General features: G+C 40.7%; 1 protein-coding gene across 1 annotated transcript in view; it reads right to left on the bottom strand.

Annotated features, from left to right (window-relative positions):
• Positions 1–71: 71 nt before the first annotated feature.
• The window catches only part of FIGN (fidgetin, microtubule severing factor), a 90,776-nt gene continuing 64,757 nt past the window's right edge, over positions 72–26,090 (bottom strand). The window contains exon 2 of the mRNA XM_026034880.1: positions 72–2,333. Coding sequence (XP_025890665.1) covers positions 85–2,325 — 2,241 coding nt within the window. The 5' untranslated portion in view covers positions 2,326–2,333 and the 3' untranslated portion in view covers positions 72–84. The remainder of the gene's footprint in view (positions 2,334–26,090) is intronic.

The raw sequence follows: 26,090 nt of genomic DNA, 5'->3' as shown, positions 1-26,090 counted from the left end.
TGCTCTGAACGTCTATCTGATGCTCTAGATCTTTGTGTGCCAACATTCATTACATCTTTTTTTTTTTTTTTTTTTAAAGTAGTATCACTGACTGCAACCAAACATTTTGTTCCATTCAACATATGTATCAAGCTCTTTTTGAGATATGCTAGGCTGTATCTTGCAGAAAGCATTTTCAAAGTCTTGATATGTAACTGGCCTCAACTGGCTGGGCATAATGGCTGAAAGGTCTGTGGCTGGCATGGCGTGGAGTGGGCCCACCACCGCTTCCTGACACAAGTGAGCCACATCTAGTCCAGAAAAGCCTTCTGTGCGCTGGACAAGCAGTGCAACCTCCTTGTCATTGAGACAGTAATTGTGCTGTGAGAGCAGTTGTACTATTATCTGGTGCCTTGCTGTGCTGTCAGGAAGTGGGATTAAAAGTCGTTTCATGAAGTACCTTCGAAGAGATTCATCAATTTCTTCTGGTTTACTTGTGGCGCAAATTACTACTATTTGGTCCTCAGCAGAAGTCAGTACAGTGTCCAGCTGCATAAGGAACTCGGTTCTCATCCGACTTACTGGACTGTGTTCTTCACTCACTTGGGAAGAAAGAAGCATATCAATGTCACTAACAAAAATCACCGAGGGCTGGCGACACCTTGCCACGAGGAAGGAAGCATGGACAATTTTTTCTCCCTCCCCTAGCCACTTCGTGACAAGGCCAGAGCCAGGGATTTTGAAAAATGTGGCCCCTAGCTGACTAGCTATACATCTGCCCATTAATGTTTTGCCTGTTCCCCGAGGTCCAAATAAAAGGATGCTCCGAGGTAGAGCAGTCAGTCCACTGAATGCATCTGACCTCAATACTGGCCATAAAACCTCCTCTTTAATGACGGCCTTTACTAGATCTAGGCCGGCGATGTCATTCCAGTCCACGGGAGGTCCTTGGTTGATAATCTCATTGGTAACAAGGTCAATGAGGTGTGTGTCAGTATTCTTCAGTTGCTCGTCCACAGAGTGGTTGGATGAGGTAGCTGCACGAAGTCCCGGGCCTTGCATTGGGTGAGGAAGGAGCTGCCTGTGCTCGTCACCGTGCTCATTCATTACCGGGGAGCTATACTTCCCAAATGAGTCACTCGATCTCGAACCCAGTGAGTTTTTAGCAGTACTATAGGATGGGGGTGTTAGAGCCCTACTGGACTGGCTGCTGAATTTCCTTTGCTGTTCAGAGGACATTAGCTGCTTTGTTGGCTTAAATGCTAAGGATGATGTTTCAGCACTTCTGTCAAAACCATTCCCCCTGTTTGCATTTGAAATGCTGTTGTCGGGCATTCGATACATGGGACTCTGTGTAGATCTCTGTTGGCCATAGCTGTAATTTCCATAACTGGAGTCCATTTCTCCTTGCCCTGCCATGTAGAAAGCTTTCCTTTTGAGAGAGCTGGCTGAAGTGTTGGTCAGGGCGGACGGGGCAATGGGCGTCAGACCGTGACCCTGGTAGGAGTAGCTGGGTACGGTGGTGGGGGGCAGAGGCGTAGGAGCAGGGATTCCTGAAGGCAGGTACGCGGAGGGAGGCGGTGCCCCCCCCGGGCTGTAGCCGGGACCCACAGCAGTTTGCGGGGGGTAACTGGCAGAAGGGTAGCTGTAACTGGACAGGTTAGAGGTCCCGTTGTAGCCTGGCACGAGGGCTGGTGGCGGCGGCGGCGGCGGTGGCTGGAGAAGCCCAGAGCTATGCAAGGGGGACGGATGAGGGGAAGGAAGTGCAGGTGCTGGCTGGCCGCTGTAACTGGTGTGCAGGTAAGATCCATTGTATCCTGTGGCATATTCCTGAGATGGGAGCCCCGAGTGAAGGCTGGGAACGGTATGACTTCCACAGGTGCTGCTGGAATAGCTGGGTTCCGTCAGGTTGCTGGCCACCCCGGGCGAGCTGCCGATGCTGGCAGAGACGTCTGCGGGAGGCAGGGCTGCGCTCACGCCGGCCTTGCTGGCGGCGATGACGTCCGGGACGCAGTTCATGGGGTACACGCTCTCCGAGTTCAACGAAGGCTGCCAGGGCTCGCCTTCATTCTTCCGGCCGTTCACCAGCCCTGACGGAGCTTCCGAGTAATTGCTGAGGATGGGCCGGTCTGCCGGGCCTTCTAAGATACCGGAGTACTTCTCCGCATACTTCTTCAAAAGATTGGAGGCGGTGAGAGCCGAGATGTCGTCGTTGGCCCAGGCGTACTGATAGGTGCGCTGCAGATGCCCCCGGTAGGCCTCTACCTTGTGGGCAGGAGATCGGGTGGTCGAAGTGATATCAAAGTGCTGTTCTGGCCACTGCGCATGCTCCGGCGTCCACTGCATCTTCAAGCCTACGGTGGCAGGAAAAAACAAAGTTAACAACGGACCTTAGCTTTTTTACAGATGCTTTTAAGCAAGTGCTCAAATGTCCCATCTGTAAACTTCTTCAGCTGCCTAAAACACAGCATTTAATACTACAAATCCTTAAGAAAAAAAAAAAAAAAAAGCTATGCTCTTATGAAGCAATGTAAACAGTCAGGTTTGTTTATTATAGGCACATACACAGAGCCATATTTTTTGGCGATTCAGTGGAGGGAGGTTGTCACTTTAAAAAAAATTGAGCTAACGCCCAATTTCCTGAAGTAATTAAATAAGACTTACATTTTAAATACTCGGAGCGCAGATTTATTGCTAATGTACACGGCATCCAACTGCTCTGTCCTCTCTCATCAGTGTTGCAGTTTCATATTTTAACCAATATAAAAATATGAGACACAGCTGACAGATCACATCTAGGATACCGCTCTTATTTGGCGCTGAACACCTAGTTAGCGCAGTATAATGCACCCCGCGCAGAACAATATGACACAGACATAGCAGGTCATTCCGTAATCCAACTCTCATCTAAAGTGGTCCACGACAGTTTCAAATCTGCTTCGTGGAGTGCAGCAAAGCAATCTCCCAGGCAGCGCTCCGTCGCTTTCATCACACAAAGCCTACAACTCGGTATGAATTACAACTGGCTCCTTTCTGCCTCTCAGTTCTGTTGTGGAGGCTCTGGAAAAAAAAACAAGCATGACTTGTCTGGTGGTCTCCCTGCTCGCTCCTGCTGCCCCCGCCCCTCCGCAGCCTCCAGGGTACAAAGAAAAGCGGGGAGCGGAGGAAGGGAAAACCACGGAGAAGAAATGAAGCCAAGTCCTAAAAGTTCTGTGGCTCCCGCAGCTGGGAGCAACATGGATAAAATCCTATCGATAAAAGAGAAAAAAAAAAAAGAAAAAAAAAAAATTAACGACGGGATGCAACTGCCATTTTAGAGCAATTAATCTTGCAAATAACGTGATGCGAATTATGCCCCCTGCAACTCCCCGTGTGCGGGAAGGGCAATTCACCAGTGCAGCAATAACCCCCACACACCAACTCTTACCTATGCACAGCAGCCACCTCGCTGATTTTTGTACAGCTGTATCAAATAGACCTCCTTAATCTCTCTCGTATTACCAAAAGTGATTTTTGCAAACAGGCTTGTGCCCTCTGGCAGAGATCCCCTGATAAGGAGGAGGCCTAGGCGAAATGAAGCATCTGTGGCACTAGCTCCCCTCTGAATTACTGCCGTCTATTTTGACAGCTCCGACCCCCTCCTGTTTTTCTCCCCAACCCCTTTAGCTCTTCATTGCCTGACTCTGGCATCTGACATGGCCAGCTTAGCCTCGCTGAGCTCAGCCTAACACAGCGCACAGTTTGGTAACAGACTGGCATGTTTATTCCCTTCTGACTCTCCCTTCCTTGTTTGCAAAACCACTGCACCAGACACTGGAAGTTAATTAGCAGGATGATGCTGTGCTAATTGTGTTAATTTACAAGGTTTTAGTCAAAGAGAATCATGCCAGGGCTGGCACTGCTGTCATGCTTCTGACTTAATGATTAAGAAATACTGAAAACAAGGTGGGAAGGATTGCAGTAATTACACAATAAATGAATAAAGCAACAGATTCATTTGCAATTATATTTTATTGCAGTTGCACTAATTTGCATTCGGATTCTTCATTTTTATTTTTGGATTCATGCATTTGCAAATCACCAAATCAGTTAAATTTACCCTGAAAACTGCAAAGTATCTCTAATTGAGCCTTATATTTTATTAGTACAAGCACTGCAAATCCATTCCACGTGAGCATGCCATTGATTACTTGTGGATGGCGTTTTTTTTTTCTTTCTTTCTTTCTTTTAGAGCATTCTCTTTCTCATTTTCAAACACTTTGACAACTTCAGAAAAATGTCTGTTAACAATTATACACTTATCCTATAATAGTTAATTCAGAGAAGCGCTTATGAAAAATGCAGTTTTGCATTGAGTTTTTGGCAGATTTATTTCTTTCATTTAGAATTAAATTTTTTTTTGAGCTAATTGTTTCCGATGTTTCAACCAGTGCCTTTCAAAGGGCGTAAATGTATCATGAAATTAAGGAAATCATGCTCATATGAAAAAAACGCAATTTTAATGAGAAACTACTGGAAGCTTTTCAGAAATCATAGTTTGCTAAATTCAGCTGGAAATCTGAAGAGCAAATCACCAAGAGCCAATTTCCAATAATCAGTATCTAAAATTCTTCCAGTGTCATGGGATTTACTTCAAGCCCTTTTAAAAGGAAAGAATATTAATGTTCCTGTAATGTAGAACTGCCTAGAAGACGTATAAACTCATTAGCCCTATTAAGAAAGAAAGAGAGAATGAGAGAGAAAAAGGAAAAAAAAAAAAAAAAAAGGGTCTTCTGCAATTTGGGGTTTTTAAGGTTACCAAAACACAGAAAGCTTCTGCTACAGGGATGCACAGGAACTTGAATAGATGGATGCTTCACTAGGTACTGCTGAATGGGAACCATGAGAAAGACTCTAAGCAATGGATGTACTAAGCAGCAGTGAAAGTTTTGAAAAAGACGGTAAAAAGTAGGCACAGATGAAGCAGACAATATGACTGAGCTGGTACTTATATGCTAATACTTCTGTATGCTTTTGGTACATTGACTTTAACAACTTGCACAAGTAAGACTAAAGAGAGGAACGTTTACACTAGGTCGGGGCATAACAACATATATCATATAGTGCATTCACTTGGCGAGTTTTTCAAAATATCTTTCACAAACACTTTAGAAATTCCACCAATTTATCTTTTTCATTTAGAACACATTGTGCACCTTTATAAATAATAATAACAAAAACTTAATGCTAGTTCTAATCACGGGGACAAATCTGTTTAGCCAGGGCAAAAATTCTTTGAATTTTACTTGCCTACAACAAATTTATTTTCCGCGTTATGAGGCTGCCAAAGGAAGCAGGAGGAAGCCTGAATTCTCTCTCCTAAGGAGAGGGTGAAATCACATCATCAACATTCTTCATTTGGAATAATTGCTAGATAGACCAGTAGTTTCACATTGTCATGCTATCTTTGGATATGCTCACTGCACAATAATTGGAAGTTTATTTACTGATGCATATTAAATACCAATGCATTTGGCAGAGGCTATAAAGGCAGGATTAGGCTTTGGAAACTTTAAGCTTAAGAGAACAGAACTGTTCTTATCCCATGAAACATGAGCATTTATTCCAGCACATTGCAATCATTAGTGTTATTTGAAAGCATAGGTTAATAGTTAACCATAAGCATATTTTTTGCATTAGCATGCAGTGAAGAAATCTATATTTGCAAAAGTCTTCTAGAATGGCTTGAGCTAGGGGACACACATGACCATTTCCTCAGTTTCAAAAATAATACCAAAAAGTACCAAATTTTGTTATGTTTAACTTAGTTTGTCAATAGATTAATACTTGTTTGGTGAGAGTATTATTTGGGAGAAAAAAAAACTATTGAAATTTCTTTTAATTATGCAAACTTTTTTCCTTTTTCTAATTTCTCAATGTTTGCAGCATCTCTGTGTGTTTGAAACTATATTTTATTAGTTGCATTCACTTGAAGTGGTATACTTTCCTACAGTTTATTTTACTAGGAGTGCGAATGCCAATAGAAACATCAAAGATCAGGCAAATAAGCACATACACAGAACTTACTACTTTAACATTATTTAAACTCTGACATACAGAGCTCTCCTGCAAGTAGCATGTTTGCTTTCTAACACAGTGAAAATGAAATTCAGAAGCAATATAAGGCTGGATACATTTTTCAAAAAAAAAAAAAAAATCTTTGCTAACTAAGAAATTCTCTGAACTATCACATTTATGAAAGAAATTTGTAAATTGTGCTTGTATGGGCTGCAAAAGGCAAAAAGCAAAGATGCTCTTCTTTAAGTGCAGGTATGTACTTATCAGAGAATTGCTTTTAAGATATATTTACTATATAGGAAAGGCAGTGAAGCAGCATCTATTTTTACTTGTACTGACAGCCTTGCTATATAACTCTCCTCCATAATTCCTGCAGTTGGACCCATTTGAATTACATTTAAACTAATTATAGTCCACAATTTCATTATTCAATTATTTTGTACGAAGTGTTCAACTGTTCTCCCCCCCACACCCCCCCGCCTTCTAATTCTGTGCACTTAACCTGAAAATGTAAAATACTTTGAGTTTCACATAAGATAATTCCACATGCCAGAAACACACGTACAAGTTCAGGCGTACAGATATGGGAACAGAAATAATGCCAGAGTTACCAAAATAAGAGGGGGAAAAACCACATAACCAAAGCCAAGCCTGTGTAATCTGAACGCAAAAACACCCAGGCAATGTGTGACACACCAGGGATGTCTAGAGAGATCCCAAGGCACCCGGCGCCTGGGCACAAAACCTGCTCCACTCTGGGCGCCTCAGGACCTCAGGAGCAGATGAAGCCACTCACAGCCCTTTTCAGGATTCTTCCAGGACAGAGGATAGAACTTCCAGACAGAGGATAACCAACCTTTCCATTGAAGTTGAATGCAATTCTGTTGGAACATTTTCCTAAAAAGCAGGGAAACCTGCACAACTGCTAGCTAGGAACTGAGCAGGTGGAAAAGGGAAAGAATCCGTGTGCCTCACAGGCAAGTTCAGTACCTTGCAATCATCTTCTAATTAATAAACTTGGTTAACAATGATCTGCCTCAAACAAATGACACCGGCACCTCAGTACGTCTTGCCTATCTGCTCACAGCTCTAGAAAAGCAATCATGCTAAAACTCAGCTGGTAAACAATTGTGGTTTCCTGAAAATGCCAGGAGAGATTGCCCGGTGTTTTTAGAGATCTTGGGGAGCCAAGTGAAACTGAGTTTCTCCCTGACCTCGGTTCCTGCTGGGATGAGGACACGCCAACTATCACTGCCCCCATTCTCCTGTGCTTTGGTTGCTCTGGTGCTGCCCGCGGTGCCTCAGGGCCTGTCCCACTGGGATGGGCAGAGAGGCTCTGGGTCCTTGGCCAACATCAAGGCTTGGAGCAAGTTCTTAGCTTAGTGCACATGGTTAAACGTGAGCCAAGCTTAGTGTTGAAAAGGGAGAGAAGGCACCAGCAGTGAACAGAGAAAAGAAGCTGTTTCTGCTCCCTGCCTATACACATCTGCATCCACCAGCAATCACTCCCGTTCAGCGGGAGGCCAGTCCAGGCCGCTGGCTCTGAGCACCATGAAGCCCCTTCCCCCTTGACCTGCAAGCAGATCTGGATCTCATAACTTCACGTCGGGTACACATTTAGCCACAGCTCCAAAAAATGCTCCACCCCAAAGCGTTACTTTCAGCTGTATACCCAAATAATCAAGACACTGGATTTTTACCCAGTGGATCGTAATGTTTTTAGCCAAGCAGTTAATTCTTGTGGGCACACAGAGCCCAGCCCTGCCGGAATAACTACCCTGTCATGTAGACACTTCACTGGAACACACAAGGACAACTCAAATATCCTACTTCAGGCACAGATGAAGGTGATAGTACCTTGAGGATCAGGCCTAAATCCACTTTTTAAAAACTGTAAGCATGGGAACAAGCTGAATAAATGAGTCATCCTGTACTTGCTCTTCTAGATATAGGACAAAACTCCCTGGGTTTGTGCTCAATCTGATAAGATTTTGTAAGACTGTATACTGTCATATGTCCCATAATAATAAAAATTAATTCAAGATAAAATGTTTCTTTTACACTCCATTTTTTATTAATAAGCATAATTTCCAGCTATTTGAAGATAGTGCAACTGATCTCTCCTAATTGGAAACAGAAGGGATTTTGAAGAGTGGATTGAGCTAATTATGTTTTGCAGAGAGGAGGAAAAAAAAAAGAAAAAAAAAAAAAAGAAAGAAAATGATTCCCACATTTATTTTCTAATTACTCAGTGAAGACCTCTGCTCCTGTCCGTGAGGAACTCCTTTGACGTCAAAGGATTCAGTAGGAGGATGAGCCTTCAACTCAACTGCTCAGCCATAAGGACAGGGTCCCACTTTGGCAAATATATTCGGTAAGTGGCAGCCCCAAAGCCAAAGTAAGAGGGCTGTAAAGCGCTCTCAGCATCTCCACGGCAGGGGTCTGGTCTTCCTCTTAGACTGGCCTGTACATGGCACGTACATCAGGGGGAGCAAGCTGTTGGCAGGGTGTTTACTATATAATTTCCATCTCGTGGGGACAGTAAAAACATTTCAATCTTTAAAACAAAACACTTAGATCAGGAGTAATATTGGGGATCGCATATATGTCAACAGCACTTAGAGATAAAAGCAACAAGAAAAACATAGAGTATTTTAGGAGAGCCTGCAGCTGCTTAAGGCCAAAACTCCAAACCTGGAATCTCAAACTAATACATTCCAATTATCTAATTTAAATACTGACAAATGATTATTCCTTTTAAATCACACTTTTGCACCTCATGACAGCAAATTACAATACATTTATAGCAAATTAGTTCTCTCCCTCCAAGCCCCCTCCCCTCCATTTACATAAAGCAGCGCCTTAATAGGCACAAAGACGTTTCTGCCCGAGTGTCCTTTAGCAGCTCCATCGGCCTCAGAGACCTTACGATGCCCAAATAAGCAGAAATCAGAGTCGGCCAGCCAAGGCAAAACACAGGGACAGAGCTGGTGCTGTAATATACTGTCCCTGTGAGCAGGCTGGAACCGTAGGCGAATGCACAAAGAAGGCAGCAGAGCACAGGGGCTGTCCCTGTCACTCGGGCACTCGATCGGACCTCCCGCGATGCCGGCCCGCCTCAGAGCTGGCGGTCCTTAAGCACAGAAACATTCCCCAGCCCCAGCGCTCCATCCTTACAGCAAAACCACGCGGATTCACTAACATTGCACACTAGAAGCAAAACCACTTAATGCCACGTGTCTGCATCAGAATTTTTTAGATAAGTATTGGTCATATTTGTCATTAGCTTCAGCCTAAACTAAAAATATTTTACTCTACCAGCCTGCCCTCACTGTACTCATTTGTTCATAATGCCTTTCTAAGCCAACTGGAAAACACATTAAGCATGATGAAAATTGTAATGAGTTTTCTTTTAACCTATTATGATGCTTCCTCCTCCTATGCTTTACATTTCTATACTGCTCCCTTCAAGGATGTCAAACCAGTGCCATGCCTTTAAAGTACTTGAGACATTTTGTCAGCGCTGAACAAATATGGGAATTTCTGAGAGAATAGTCAGAAGAACAGTAATTGCAAACAAACATGAGCATGAAATAATAATTAAAAAATACATATATTTTTGTAGTTCAATAAACATGCTGTAGGTACAGATGTAATATACCACATAAAATACAGCTTATGCCTATATAAACATGAACATTAATATAACTACTGCAAAGTAGCTCTAGTGATTTTGGCAATTCAAATATTCATATTGTAAAATATGGTCAAAAATGACTATAGACACGGCCATTTGGCACGTGTATTCCTGTGTGGGCAAATGCGAAATAGTCCAGACCTAGAACAGGATTCTGCTCCGCTTAAGTGCTTACTCCAGTAAAGCCAGTAAACTTAACTGGAGTTTTAGAAGTGCAGCAAAAGGCACACTCTCTTTTTAAGCAAAAAATCACGCTGAATTAACCCCTTCCTTGGTTTCCTTTCCAGAGCTGGAATTTGAAACTATTTCCCATGAAAGAACATTATACAAAGCCTTAAAACCAAAGCAGATATCACACTTTCCCTGCTTTTTCAGGCTTCTCGTGTAATCAATTGCAGCAGATGAAACACAGACCCCAAACTCGCTTTTTAGCAATTACAGGGCGAAAGGAGCGGAGTCCCCACACGAGCAAGCCCTGTACAGCACACGCACATCCAGACCTCAGCACTTCCAGGCTTCCAGGGCAATTTTAATATCTGAATCCTTTCCACGTATTAGATTCTGTTATTTTCCCTTTCTATTTCTGATCATGGTTCAATAAATTGTTTCCCTTTTATGAGAATTTTTTTCATCCACAGTTTAAATTATTGCGTGGCTCAAATTATTGCTTTCCTGATGGTAAATAAAGCGTTTCTTAAAGCCTCTCTTCATGTATCTTAAATCCATTAAGCCAATTTCCGTCTTACCCCCACTTCCTTTTGCCAAATGAAGAGCAGGAGGACATACCACACACGTCCATAGGGAGAGCAGAGCTAATGAATATGTATGGCCCATGTCACAACAGAGCACTCCCCTCGTTCGGCACTATCGACCTTCTCTTGTGCGAGTAAATAACAGGTGAGCACTTGTGCATGAGGATAAATGGGGTTAAAACTGCCATAAAGGGACATACTTTATGTGAACAAAGTGGGTGTGCAATAAAGAGAAGTGTAAGTGATACTGAATTATTTTTTATATCATGCTGTGCCAAAATATTGGAAAAAATCACCTTGCTTCAAAACGCCAGAGCAAGTTCCAGAACACGTGTTATTTAAAATATATTTCCTGCCAATTAATAGAAGCAGAGCTCTGTATAAATCTCTGTTTATTCCACTACATTACATCTTTCAATATATTTTTCAGTCACCTTGCTAAAAAAATAACCCCCTATTTTGCAGCTTTATATATAGCAAGACAAGGTTAATTCCAGAGATCTATCTAACCAGTCCTATTCTCCTTAAAAAAAGGAAGGCAGAGATCAATTTCAAAGTAAGTTCCAGATAAACTAGTCAGTTTTGACCCAATACACTCAACTAACATGAGCAAAAAAGCTAATTTATACAGGCCGATAACACAGTGCTCAGCCTGCAATGCCAAATGCCGCGTGCCTTTTAAAGTGCTTATTCTAAAACCTACTAGGCACAGGAAAGTATGTGAAGTTGCTTATTGAGATTAGAGTACCTCTGCTAATTAGCTAAAGAAGAACAAATACTGATTAAATGTATATATAGAAGTAATCTGATATGCCAAAAAAATCTTCCCTAATATGACTGCCGGTGTACAAAATCTGCAAAATTTGTTTAGTTTATTTATGCATTTTGCTTTTTGGCAATCTGCACATTAATTTTTAATGAAACAGTAAAGAGACGTTGCATCTCACACCTCAATAAAAATATTCTATAGCCAGGCCTGGGTGACATAGTGCATTAATTCAGTGTCCTTCACTCCTGGGACCCGCGTATAATTTAGTCCAGCCTGAAGAAAATAACTTTGATCTGAAGGCTGTGGAAAAAGCTACATATGAAATGAGTTTTGGTGGGTGTAGTGTTGTTTCTTATATACAAGACGACATATGAAGATAAACTGCTTTCGAATGCTCCTGACGTGGCCCAGGATTAAGAGCAGAGAGCTCTTAGCAGAGCTCAGCCGCTCGCCCAGGCACATACCACACACATTCCCCGCGCGGCGAGCGTGCGGGGCGCCAGGCCTGCCACACGCCCCTTCCCAAATGCAATGAGCTCTCATTAAATAAATAAATAAAAAAAAATTGCATTATCAACCCATATACTTACTTACTTGGCCTCTCCATTAAGGAAAATAATAATAATTAAAAAAAAAAAAAAAAAAAAGCTGGGGGGAGGCTTGTTTATGAGAAATGTCCTTCTATTAAGGGATGGTGTGAACACAGGGAGCCCAGAATTTCCCTCTCCGGGGAGGGAGCCGCTGGCTGAAGGCGCCGGGCGGCGGGAACGGCCTCCTCCAGGCGGGCTGCGCTGCAGCCGCGCGCCGGGCCCAGCGACCCGGCCTTTTCCTTCCTGCTCCCCCCGCCAAAGTCAGGGACAAGATTAAAAGCAGAAGGAGAAGCAGAGAACTGACACACTGGAAACACTAAGCTAAGCTAAATCTTTTCCCCACTTAAACCTTTCGATTCTGGAATTCCATAAATTCCAAGGATTCTTACTTGCTCATTCAGGAAAATATAGCTGACTTAAATAAAAAATAAAAAAAAAAATAAAAATAAATAAAAGCAGACTACAGCTCACTTTGGCATGCTTTTGGTTTGGGACTTACTGCCTTGGTTTCTGAGCATCTAAAAGGAACTATATAGACTGCAAAGTTTGCTTGATAAATCATGGGAAAGGGTGGAGAGGGACAGGAAGGAACAGGGAATACTTTATATACAAATATATAATTTTATTTCTCTCTGTATTAACCTACCTTCATTTATTTTACACAGACACCCATCAGAGACACAGTATCTCAACAGAGAAGCTTAACTGTCTACGTGCTGATCTTTTTGCCCTATTCCTGGAAAGAGCAGGCAAGAAGAAACGAGCTCCTCGTGCTGTTCCAGGGCTCTCCCTTGCCCTACGGAGCAAAGTTCATCTTGCAGGGGGGAGACTCGGGCCATGCCCGGGGACACACGCGCCGTGGCGGAGAGCGCGCGGGCACTGCACGGGCTACCGGAGAGCACAGGGCGCGGAGCCTCGCGGATAAAGCGCCACATTCCTGCACCACCAGCAGCAGCTTCAGCCTTTGCCACAAACAGCCTTTGAGAGACAACATGAATGTAAGCCATGCAGGGACCATATCAATAACTAGCTGAGCACCATCAAGAGCTTAAATAGCAGTACTAACTTTGCCTGTAATTTTGTCCATGCTTTTATCGTATATGTAGCCACCTAATGATGAAAAAGTTCTAAAATTTGCTTCAGGGGAGAGCAGTCGAGCTTTGCTGATTAGCATCTCAAAGCGCACTGCAGGCACATATTTGTAGAGCTGAATAACAGGGCTTGGGATTGTATGATGTTTTAAAAACAAAAAACTGCACTATTTTACTTGATAGTTTGATGCTGCACCATGATGAAAGTCCCATCCTGCACAAAATATACAGTGTACCACTGCCAGCCGTTGGGATGTCAAAGAGAAAGTAGAAAGGTTGCAGTGCAGGAGGTGTCCATATTAGACACCTAAACTGCTAGGTGAATTGCTCATGAGTTTGATTCTCCTCTCATTTCTCTGGTTTGAGGCCACAAGAACCACTGCAGCTATTAACTTGCTGCAAGGGAAGTAATTATGCCCCACCTCTTCCTTTATGAGTTTCTTTTCAGGCAATAATTAGCCAGCAGTTAATTATGCAAACAATATTTTGTTCACCAGCATTTAAGTTTTGTGACACGTGTTTAATAAACACTCATCACCAAAAATATACATTGTATAATTGCATTTCATTATGATATAACTGCCAGTACTTGCTGTACTAGTTCACTTTCAAATTCATTCCTGCATCTAGAAGGGCGGCTTCCAGACTTCACCCAGCACGAGCCCTCCTCAAATTTGCTGTACAGGGGACGGACAGAATCTGATTCCAATCACGAGAACCCCAGGCCAACAGGGGTTCAGCAACACGACATCTTCCATTTCTGAGTCTTCATATCCCCCCTTTTGCTATTCCATCAGTCACATCTCAAGAGCTTGCTTCAAAAATTATCCATTCAGTTTTATACTGAGCAATATTTTAAAAGTGAATCCATATCAATTCAGTATTAAAAGTGCGATAGATTACCACCAGGAACTGTACAATTTTACTAAATATTCAGCAACTGTTATTCGAAAGTCTTTTTTTCATTAAAACTCCTCTTTGTACAATAATAAGATTTCTACTAAGTCAGTCCTGAATGCTAATACAAGTTAAATATATTTAGCATCACAAATTAAGTTCAGAAACTCACAAATATTCGCTGAAGCATCTTGACACCGTTGGCAGGATTTTATTACGCTATTTTTTTTTATTTTGGGAAAAAAAACACAGAAGTTAAAAGATACAGTTCTAATTATGAAACACTGTGAAAGCAGGGAGAGTTTTGTGACTGCAAGCAAAGATTTACAGATATCACAATTGAAAGGTACATGGCACTTACCAGAGCAATGCATAACCTCTGCAAAGCAGATAGGAGTGAATCATTTTAATTTCCTCTCTTACTTATGGCTTTACAGTCTTACACAAGGGAAGCAGAGGAAACCTAAATATGACCCTATTTAGATATATTAACTGAGACAGCCTTTGTAGATTTTTTAAGCAAACAGGATTGTGCTTCCAAGGCTGCCCATCTAGTTTTCCAATGTGTTAATTTGAACGGCTATTTGGACAGTTCTCTATTCATTACTGAACCGTGGAAAGGAAACACAGAGGTGGAATTTTCCTTTTTAAACCATGCAATGCCTTGTAGCCAGATTCCAAAGCATCAAGGAGAGATTTTTTTTCTCCCTCCCCCTGCCTTTTTTTTTTTTTTTTTTTTTTTGCTAGACAAGCTGTCGTAATTGAAATGAAGTCTAATCAGACTCATTACTGTTTTCAGCAATTTGCACCACCAAAGATGCTTATTAGGTAACAGTGTTTAATAAACCACTCTTTAGAAAACTACCAGTAATGAGCTCTTAACAGCCAATCTTTAGCGTGAATGTAATGTGAAAAGTGTTCCTAGCGCTGAATAGATTTTCACATTTAGTAGTGTCATAATTAAGCTCAAGGAATTGGTAGCTGTGATGATAGATTTACAGCAATACAGCATTTTTTTTTTTGAAAATATATTTGAAAATAGTTGGAGTTAAATAATATTTCCAGAGCAAACTTTAAAATTGCTTAAGAGACGGTGCTAGGCTAGATTAGCTCTGTAAATGGTACTTAATCAGAGATTATCTGGCGAATGCACACAGGAGTGCAAGCCAGGTATCATCTACCAGCCATGCATACAGTTCATTCCACCCAGCTTTATTTGGCCGCTCTTCCATCACTAAACAATTTCCAGTCATTAACATACAAATATTAAATGTTCTTGTCACTAGCTGAATAATGACAAAAATCACCACTTAAAAAGAGGTACTTCAAGAAACACTTGTCATTTCCCCTTCCACAGCAACAGCTGAAAATGCTTAAGAAAAAATAGAGCAAATTGCTTGATTTCAAAATAAAAATTAAATATATATACATATACGTACATATTTTTCACTACACACACACAGAACTCATACTGTTCTTCCTACACAACATTTCAAATACCATCAACTCTAGTACCTAATCAGCATCAAAAAATAAGTTTGTAATGTAAAGAACAGCACAGCTCTGAAAATATAGTGTTTTGATACATATTATTCAGAAAACAGAGCCATCAGCAAGAGATAAGTTTTTGTCAATAGAAAGTTCAATTTAACTAGATACACACCTCACTCCACTAGTCTTATCAATACTGGCACCCAACAAATGCTGAAAGAGGCAAAAAAGAAAATAAATTGCATGTATAAGCTACAGCTAATTAAATATCCACAGCGAATCTTGAAAAAGCCACCATTCTCTCCTCAAATTGATTTGTGCCTGACATAATATTTAAAATTATCAATAAGAAATGCCCAAGACTATTTTCCTATCTCCCGCGAGAAGAAATACACAGGGATGCAAATGCTGTTTTGCTTACTAAAGATTCTGCCAGAGCAGCTTTGTGTCAGAAACTCAAGATTTTGGAAGAAAACAGATAAAGATGAGTAATCAGTAATGAAACAATCAACACAATTTTGGAGACTAATTCTCTCTCGTACTGAGATTTTTATAGCCAAACTCCCCGATCAGACATTAAGAAGCCCCTTCCTGGCCCCCAAACTTTGCAAGCCTAAAAGCAGCCAAGAGGTCTCTATAGTTGTCAGCAGCTTTCTCAGTCAAGATGAAAACTAACCGAAAACTGAGAAGACCAAATTAATGCCCATTTAATTTGGTCTTGCGATATGTGCTACTCTGCAAGACAAAGTGGAAAACAGGGGAAAAAACAACAGCAAGGAAAAAGAGAGAGCTCTGTCCCAGGTGGACCTCGTAGCTTTCAGCTCAAAATATCTTTCAGTTTCTTAAATTTGAACTGAAACTGTGCTCAGATCTAGCAAGTCCTTGGTGCTTCTTATTCTATTGAGCAATTCCAAAACACATGCTCTTAAGTCACACTTAACTTCCACTCTCTTTAAAATAAGACAGAATAAAGTAACCTAAAATAACAGAGGCTCCACAGCAGCTTTGCACTACCCTCTCTTGTACTTCCAAATAATGTATTAAACTTAACATCATTTATGAGCGACAATCCAATGCTCTAAGATTCAAAATAGGCATTTTTTTCTGCGGATTTTACTAAAAAATGTAGATGCCCTGAAACATCAACTGCTCATCAAAAAGACCTTCAGTAATATATATTAGGATATATCAAGTAGTTTAAAAACAGTGTCCATACAGTGAGCATCAACAGAGGGTATCTTAGGCATCATTACAAAGCAACTGTTACCATCCATTCTCTTTTTGACTTCTAACAAATTTAGAAGGGGAGAGACCCTTGAGGCCCTTTCTTCTGCATTCTATCACTATTGCACACACATGCAATATAATACAGTATCAGATTTTATCAAGCTTAAAAAATATCAGTCCGCTCACCTAGTGTGTTGAACTTAAACAGCGTCTGACTTCTAGAGAAGTTGAGATTCTTCCTTCTGGTATCTCTGGGCCTGCTTAGCCTGTTCCCCTAAATCTTCATTTACCATTTGTTATCTTCTGCTAGTAGAGTTTCCACTGAAGAACCACCACATACCGAGTTTTAGTTATCCCACTACTTCTTTGCTATTAGTTGGAGAAGAGGAACATTAACCCAAAGACTAGCCTAAGAATTAAAGAAGTTTGGGAAGGGAAGGAAAAAGCTGCATGGAAAGAAGGAGCTACAGTGGTAGATTAAACTATAAAGTCAAAACTTGCCCCAAAACAGTAGGAATAAGTAAAAAGGAACAAACGGATCCTAATAGAGGACTCAGAAGACCCATCTCAAAGACAGAGCATTGATGTTAGGCCAAGCAAGCAAGACGTGTCCCCAGGCTCTAAGCAGAGCAACAGCAAAGACCCACCATGGTTGCATGTGGGCTTGCTGTTAGTAAAGCTGGAGGCCAGCCCTGGACTTGTTTGTTGCAGAGCAGCTCTACCAGAAAACAGCAGAAAAGGCAGAAACTGGAGATCATGTGAAAATTATTGGACCTTCCACAGAAACATGCACATTATTTCCCTTTCTGCCAGGGAAATTCCAGTACTACAGCCAGGCTTCTCCCAATCAGTTGCTAGCATCAATCACAGTTTGCCCTTCAAGGAAAAGTACTATAAACAATCTGTAGGGTGCCTTTGAGCACAGCACACTATAGAGTTCTCTGTTGTTTATGGCAATTTTATTTAGACATTTGGGGAGTACAGAGTGGTTTGGATGGAATACCATAAAATTTTTTTTTTGTTTATAGTATTCTGTAATGTTTGCTTGTTGGCTTCTTTGCCCCTTTTATTTATTTATTTATTTTTAAACTTAATTGTTCCAAACAGAAGGAATCGCTTCTCCGAATAATCCTGCCCACACCATTCTTGCGGACTGCCGAGGTTACAGTTCTGCTATGACACATTTACAAAAGTAACAAAATGGATCAGATACAGCAGATGAGAACATCATGAGTCCAACTGACTTGCCTAGTAGGGCTATTTAAAAAAAAAAAAAAAAAAAAAAAANAAAAAAAAAAAAAAAAAAAAAGGAAAAAAAAAAAAAAAGAGTAAAAGGTCTAGTACACAGCTTCCCTGATTGAAATTGTTCATGAAAATATCTCCTTATAAAATGAAAAAGTCAAATGGAAGAACACCAGGTCCTACAAAATATGGCTGTAGATTTATCTGGGGACGGGGGTTAATAAATAAAATGCATGTGCAAGTGAGGAGAACATCCACTGGTTGTGGAGGGACTGAGGTGAGCATAGCCCAACGTAGCAGTCCTTGACTTCTATTGGTTTCCAGAGAGTCCATTTTCTGCTTTTCCTCTATACAGCTTTCTATTTATTTTAGCATAACTCTGCATCTTTCTCATTAAACAATCAACTTCTAATAAAAAGCATAATGCAAACAGCCAGTTGTGTAATGAAAAACAACACAGGGTTGAAGGGAGGTTCTTGCCTGATCTCAGCAGCAGATTAGTTTATGCCCTGCAGCGCGAGATGGGAAATACGTTCCTCACTATTACACTTCTGAGTCTGTATGTGTATTTTATATCGATTTTTAAGGAGGCACAATATAAAGTGTTGGTTATATAGAGAGATATACACACGCAGACTTGTATATATCTATGCACATATAGATATGTGCGTGTATGTATGCATGTGTGTATATCCACACATAGACACACACTTCTCCATAAACATGCATGATGTCTGTGACTAGTCTGGGATTTTGAGGGGGGAAAGAATACAACTATACAACTAGGAAAAATAAATAAATAAATAAAATAAAATTATGTTTTGGACTACCCTCCTACAGCTTATATTAACTACAATCCCAAACACACTTCTTTTTGAGAAATTACTAAGATTTTTTTTTTTCAGCAATCATCCAGCTACACTGCAGAATACTGTTTCTGCATAGGCAATGGCATAGTTTTATTCATAAAAAGGTAAAAACCATTCCGTTAACTGCTTTTTATACGTGATAAACATTAGCAGTTTATTCCCTGGCAGAAAGCCAGGTCTCCTGGTACGGACCTTTCAGATGTGCCTTTTTCTTCTGTATACGGCACCCGTTTCTCTCCTTCCCCCTCCCCAGCTCCTTCCCCGCGTTGCTGCCCCTGCTCCGCGCTGAAGCTGCTCCCAACGGAGAGCAGCAGTGCTAAGGGGTGGCCAGAGAACAGGACGGCGAAGGGGTTTGAAGTTAACAAAGCAGCACCCTGCTCCCGCCACCTGGCAAGCACGTTCCCGGGTTCCCTGCGTGCTAAGGGCCAGCTTGGGGGCTTCTCACTCACCCTGGGAGCTGGGCTCTGCACGGACAGCACAGCCCTCACGCTCAGCCCAGGCAGATCTCATCTTGGCACACGGCGCCCACTCATCCCAAGCGCACGGAAAGGCCCAAACTGCAACACCAGGATTTGCTGAGCAGGTATCTAGCTCTGAGAATGGAGAGTCAGGGAGAGAAAAGGAAAGAGCAAGCCACGTTTTCAAGGACTTTCTAAAGTTTAGCCCATTGAAACGGGAAAGCGAGCCAGAACATCTCTACTCAAACCTTTGCTGAGTATTTCCCAAGGCCAACAATGGCTTTAAATCTGTCTACAGCCCTCCTTGAGCTTTTTGTTTTGCTTTTTCACTTCAGGCTGTTTTTGCTAGACACATAATTATTCTGGTATGTTTTGATACAAAGATGTGCCACCTTTTCAAGTATACATACAACCATTTTAAATAAATATCCCATATTTGATTTAATGAAAAACTCCCCAGGCTGTATCCATGTCTTGTTCATTCTGTGTATTAAACAGAGAGCTTGCCATAACTGAACTAAAAGGTACTTGATAACAAATGGTTAGAGGGCACAGACTGATATTTAAGAGGTAAGGTTGCACCAAGTTAGCTTTGATGGGCCATTTTATATTGAGGATAACCAGAAATGACATTTCTTAAAAAGGTCTGGATTGCTAAAGAATGCCCTAAATGCATCAATGAAAGCAGCTGCTTAGCATGACTACTTTTTTTTTTTTTTTTTTTCCCCCTCTCCATATTTTGACTATTTTTGAGGGAAAGACCATTATGCTACTAATGTTTTTTTCAATAAATCTCTGGGTACCTCCAGGATCAGTTACACAGCATACTCTTAAAATGATTAAACTGTCTCTCACAGCACTTTAAATGATAGACTGCTCAGAAAAAGCACCAGTGCCCCACAAATTAGGAACTGTAACAGTAGCTGATAAGCTAGGACAAGCTCAGGGCTGCTTTAGAACACACCTCACCTTCATTACTGGGCTGCTCCTATTGGAAAAAATCCTTCTCCTTGTGTAAGGTCATTCAACTAGATCAAGGTATCTCACCTCTCATGCTTAGGTGTGACAGCTCTACTTACTGGACGAGCATCGAGTTCACTTTTATATGCACCACATAAATTCATGACCTATGCGATTTAGCTGAAAAGCAAATACACGCTCTATTTATGGGATAGTCCAAAGCCACAAGTTGTTACGACACAGATTTTGTTTGAATGATTCCTCTACTCTCTTCCTCAAATCATTATTAACATCTATAACTTTGGACTCTGTGATGCTAACATACACGTAGACAACTTTTCAGTCATTGGCATAGAGCTGCATAATAAGGTAGTGGCATAATTTGTAGTCTCCAGCTCTTTCTTCCACCTCCCTTTCCCAACGCTTCTTGAAGAGAGTGCGATTTATGTCAGCAGCAGTTCATGCTGCTCTTACTCATGGGAGAAATACCCTTTGCTTGCGATTCATTTGAAATTATGGAGGAGAATTAAGTCTTCTAGTAAGTCAATGCAGTCTTTAAGCAAGGGCAGGAAGATACAAGATCAGCCCCCAAATCCTGCCACACACACACCCAGTTTGCACTGCAGAGATTGGGCAGGTTGACAAAATGGTTAACGCTGCCTATCCTTGCAGCCTCAAACCTGACAGAGGCTTTATAAATTCTCAGGACACCTTTTGCTGAATCTCTGCCTGACAAGTTTTAAACTTGCCCCAATACATTCGCCAAGTTCAGCTCTATTAGCAGGAAGTGGAAAGAGGCTCTTAGCGTTGGCTCTTCACGTCGCGCGGCAGCCTGCGTCTTCCTGGGCCTCTCTGACGGCAGAGATAATGTGTGTGAAGAAAAACAAAATTGTAGGTTTAGTAATGTCAAAATCTGATTTGTGCCGAAAGAGAGATGTCAACAATAGCAGAATAAGTGACAAGTGTTAAATTACCCAAAGGAGTATATTCTGTAATTATTTACCTCTCTAGCACATGATCCTTAACAAACCCCCAGACCTACGAGAGCAGCAGGAACCATACACATTTTAAATTCAGCATTTTTTTTTCTTATTGTTGAGAAATGACTTTTGCCCCTCCCTTTTTCTTTTTAATTCAACTAAGTGCCACAAACTGTATTTCAAATAGAGCATCAGCAGCAAGGCCCATAGCTGAATACGCCGGGAGCCGAGCGCGCCGTCATCTGCAAACGGGCAACTTAAATTCGATTCCTGGCACCACTGGCCACGCTGAGAATTCTTCTATCTCTTCACACCAGGGGTTTGCTCTTTTAAGCATTGCTCCCTGAAGGGAAGGAAAAACTAGAGAAAGAGGATTTCCAGTGACCCTGCACAGATGAATGACTGTGTCAATGGTGAATATTGGTTCAGCTTTGAAACGGGGAATCCTGCAGTGGTTTCTCTGCTTCATTCCCACTAGTGAGTTCCACTGTGGACTTCAATGTGTAGGAGGCCTTTAGGGGACAGATAATAAATGGGAAAAGAAAGGGGGGGGAGGGAAAGCGGAGATCAATAAAATGGTTTAAGAATAATAAGAATAATAGACTTTTCACTAACTATAACCTTCAGATGATTTCTGGGGTAATTTTCTCAGGCATCTTGTTGGCTTAGCTGGTTATAGAAATTGGTTAAGAAAAAAAGCCTAAATAAATAAGGGTTCTTAATCAGCTAGCCAGCATTAAGTGCGAGGCCTTTTCTTTTGCACATACATAGCATGGGGACTTCTCATTTGTTGCACGTTCATTGCTACAGTAATGCTGGTGTAAAATGGTTGTGAAATTGTTAGAGGTCTCTCTTGCTTCACTGTGAGCTTATTCTTTTGTCTCTGCCTTGTCTCACAGCAAAAAAACAGTGAAATGCACAAACCAAGAAAGGAAAGGAAAGACGCTCCTCAACTGCACAACTCTCCTGCATCTCAGGTAATCACAGGAATGTTTGTCTAAGCAATAGTAAAATATGCAGCTCCTTCTACAAGCTTTTTAGTTCATTTTAATTCAGTTACCTATCAATCAATCTCACCATGACACAATATAATTTTCTAATCATGCCAATATTCATGCTTTTATCTCTTTTCAAATCCAAGGAACATATATTTCAATAAGACATAAGTCTAATTATTTAAACATGCTTCAGAGTAACGCTTTGGCAAGTCCATTTTTTAAAATGATTTTTATTTCCTTAAAATTGCTATATAATTTAATGTCCAGAACAAAATATGAAGAACAGAGTGGCACCAGCTTCCAGTAAATAAGGCTGAATTGTTAAACTCCAAGTAAATACTGCTTTTTCCTCTCTTACGTCTCTAATGATTTCCTTATTTGCTTTTAAGAGCAAAACCAATGTTTTGCTCTTAATGAGCAAAATCAAGCAAAGTGAAATGTACTGTTTCACAATCTGTTAATCAACACAGAACACTGGTTGGGTCTTTCTTCTTTTATAAGTGATAATTTAATCTACATAGAAAAAAAACTGCACAGGTTTCTATTCCTTTGCAAATGAAATTGTCATTGTCAGCTGCTTCCAGTAGCTGAATATATGCTATTTAAATATAATAATTCTTATGCAAAACATAAATTCCCATTATATAATTACTAAAACATTTACATCTACTTCAATATTGCTGAAAAATAAAAAAAAGAGTTTGATGAAGATCTGAAGTGAAACACCCATTCACATATACTGGACTATTTTTGTCACTAACATATACTGGTACTGAATATTTTTGGATACTCAAAGATATACTCAGCTATATATTCCCTAGGCATCATAAAATATCATCCTGTTTCAACTAAGAGTTTAGGTAATGAGATTTATATAGCCTACAGCATTTCCTAAGGACGTTGCTTGGGATTTGCCTCTTTTGAAATAGGCGAGATGTTAATGCCCTTTTAAGACAGTTTTTTAAATAGTGAGCAACATCTTCATGAAGAACTGCGCTGATTTCCAATTATGTAAAAATTAATTTGTTTAATCAAGCTACAAGAAGGACAAGAAGTTGAGCAGGAAAAATGCCATAACGTCAAGTAAGGGATTATTACTCACAAGAAATATTTTCCATGTCAGACAGACCAGCAGCCAGAACCTAACAGCACTTCTAGCACAGAACTGCATCTCTGCCTCCTGCCTTATGTGGTTTACAAACCCTCAAAAATAAAAAACAAGATGAACTCTAATTACAGTGTTTACCTCCTTTTTAATTTGATTTGCTTTAAGCACAATAAAACAAATCTCCAGAAACAAGGCTTAAATAAATATTAAGTTACCTTCTGTAAATGTGCATTTTATTTTATGGTACATGCAATGGAAGTGAAATTCCCACATAGCTGCTCTGCCTTTGGTCCCATAGTTGCCTAATAAATAACAATATTAGTTCATGTAGCCTGGTCTCACAGCAATGTGATAGCAACTGTTTCACTTAAAATACATTTGCGAGCATGCAAGCAAATAAGCCTAATATTTCCATGTTGTTGTAATGAGTGAAAGCCTTTTGATTTGGTATTCATGGTATTATCAAGTAAACTCTGCTGAAAAAAAAAAAGGGGGGGGAAAAATAGCATAATTTTGGGATGATATCAGTGCAGATGAGAATTGCTCCCCCAACCTCCTGCTGAATGGTGATATATGCAAAATAATCCAAAATGAGTTGCTTTCCAATTCCTTTCCAGACTACTTGACATCCATTGCTCATGTGTTTCAAACCTTCAGTCACTGACTGCAATAGTGCACAGATGGAACAATATTTATTCTGTCAGTGGAAACTAATTAGGATGACACTAACTCTGAACGTTAAACGAGAAAAAAAATATATATCACACTTCACACAATGTGGCACATGATCTGCGAGTTTACAAATAAAAGCTATAAATTTTAATACAGTTCTGTCGTACGGCAGCTCTGACCATCCTTGCGGTTCCTGCTGCACCAGGAGCAGGCTGGGCAGAGGCCTGCCCGTCTCTGCCGTTACCTCACGAGAGGCTGGTGAGCAACCCCATCCTAACAACAACGCTCACCCTGCCAGGAGAGCCAGGAAGACTTTCAGATGATTTCAAACTGTTCTTTGCTCAGTCACGCTGCCCCTCATCATCCTTGCGAGCGCTTCCCTGTGGCTGTTGACTCCTGAAGAGCCCCCTACTCACATGATCCGGTGTGATGTATATGTGCAACCTGCACGTGAGGCTTGGCTAATGGCTGCTGAGGGCTCCAGATCAGACCGACATCCACAACATACAAACTAGTGTCTTGAAAAACCCCACTAGGGACCTACAGCTGCATTTCTTGGTGCCTGAATACCTTAAAAGTCTTCTGTATATCCCTACAAAGTTGTCTATTCCTGCAAGGCCTTCTTATAATTAGGAGCTTGATAAGCTGATTCACAAAAGCTTAATTTGAAGCTATACATGGAAGAACTCAGGATCACAAGACTAAAAACACAACAGCAGAGCATGGTATTTTGCTACTACACTGAACCATCAGGGCAATTGTCTTCCAGCATTATCTCCCTTACGTCGATTCCCCTGTGTTGGGAAATAGGAGAAAATATGAAATTTAAGCAGGGTTAGCTTCTGTAACTTGGAATGGCAAATTAATTGTGTCAAAACTATAAAAGCAAAAAGAATAATTGTCCACAGTTAAACAAGTGTTAACATTTTAGAAGTAATAGATCTTAAAAAAGTCATCCCATTAGTTATCTTTCTGTTAATAAATAAGATATACTGAGCAGAAACAGAGTTGCCCGAGAGAAGATGATCTCAAAAGCTTCCTGCCAGCACAGTGGCACGATCTTCCAGAGTTGTTTCAAAATATATATTTGGAAGATACTTTCTGCATTGGTAGCATGCTCCATTTAGTACCTCTCAGCAGCCAGGGGTATGCATAGAATTACATTTTGACTCCATCCAGATTTATTCCCTCTTGGGAGCTAAGTTTTGCTGCTACTCAGGCTTTCATGCAGAGCTCCAGAAGCACGAGCAGTTCAACTGTGACACATGTGGCTTTCTTAAGAAGCAACTTCTCCCTGCAATTTCCATCCAGACATAAAGTATGGTAGGACGAGGCACAGTACTACATGTAAGCCCATCATAATATATAAATAAAGTAACGATAATGAGTATTTTTTTCTTAAACTGGATGGAAATTGGACAAATTTCTTCAACACTTCCAGCTGCAACCATTAGGCTAGAAAGGGATCTTAGGTATATCTGTAAATCTTAAATATCAGACACTTAGATTGCCATGTGTATAACATCAGTGCTCAAATTTCATTATTTTAAATCACCTTTTATAAGACGCTAAATGTGCTCCACAAGCTTTGCTTACCTATTGATATTTATGTTCTTCCTCAATCAAATCCTCAATTTACAATCCTATAATCAGGCTTTTTACAATAAAGTGTTTCTTTGTAATCTTATTCAAATACAGGGCACAGCATAATGAGTAAGCTTGTAAAGAATTATGAAGTGCATCTTACATTTAATTGAAGATAATATTTTCTATGGATGCCAGATAGCATCTCTGCTGGAACCCTAACTCGGTTTGACAATAGCACTGGAAGTTACTTGGGCACACTGCAGCCAACTGTCAGATTTAAAAACAGTCACAACACACTATTAGTGGCATTCAGCCAATCTCTTAAGAAACACGATGACCCCAACTTTATTCTGAAAACTCAGTTTGAAAGCAAATCTATTCCCTAAAGTAATTTTCAGCACTGCTTAAAAAGCTTGGAAAAATCAGATTAGAGTAAACCAGGTTATGTAGATGTTATGAGAATGTAACTTCTAAAAATAACTTTATAGATCAATTCAAGTAAACTTCAAACACAGAGATCTCACCTTTCACACAGCATTGCTCTTGTACCTTCTGCAGCTCTGCTCTCAAATTATCAGATTGATAGGGGCTGTAGCGTTAGCATGGTCTACAGAAAGCCTGTGGTACAAAGCAACTCTCTTGCATTGAAGATTTATGTTCTGAGAG

This window comes from Nothoprocta perdicaria, unplaced genomic scaffold (genome assembly GCF_003342845.1).
Source record: "Nothoprocta perdicaria isolate Ctin4 unplaced genomic scaffold, notPer1 scaffold_0, whole genome shotgun sequence".
NCBI classification, from domain to species: domain Eukaryota; kingdom Metazoa; phylum Chordata; class Aves; order Tinamiformes; family Tinamidae; genus Nothoprocta; species Nothoprocta perdicaria.
Note: the sequence above shows the minus strand (reverse complement) of the source record. Positions and strands in the feature narration are given on the sequence as shown.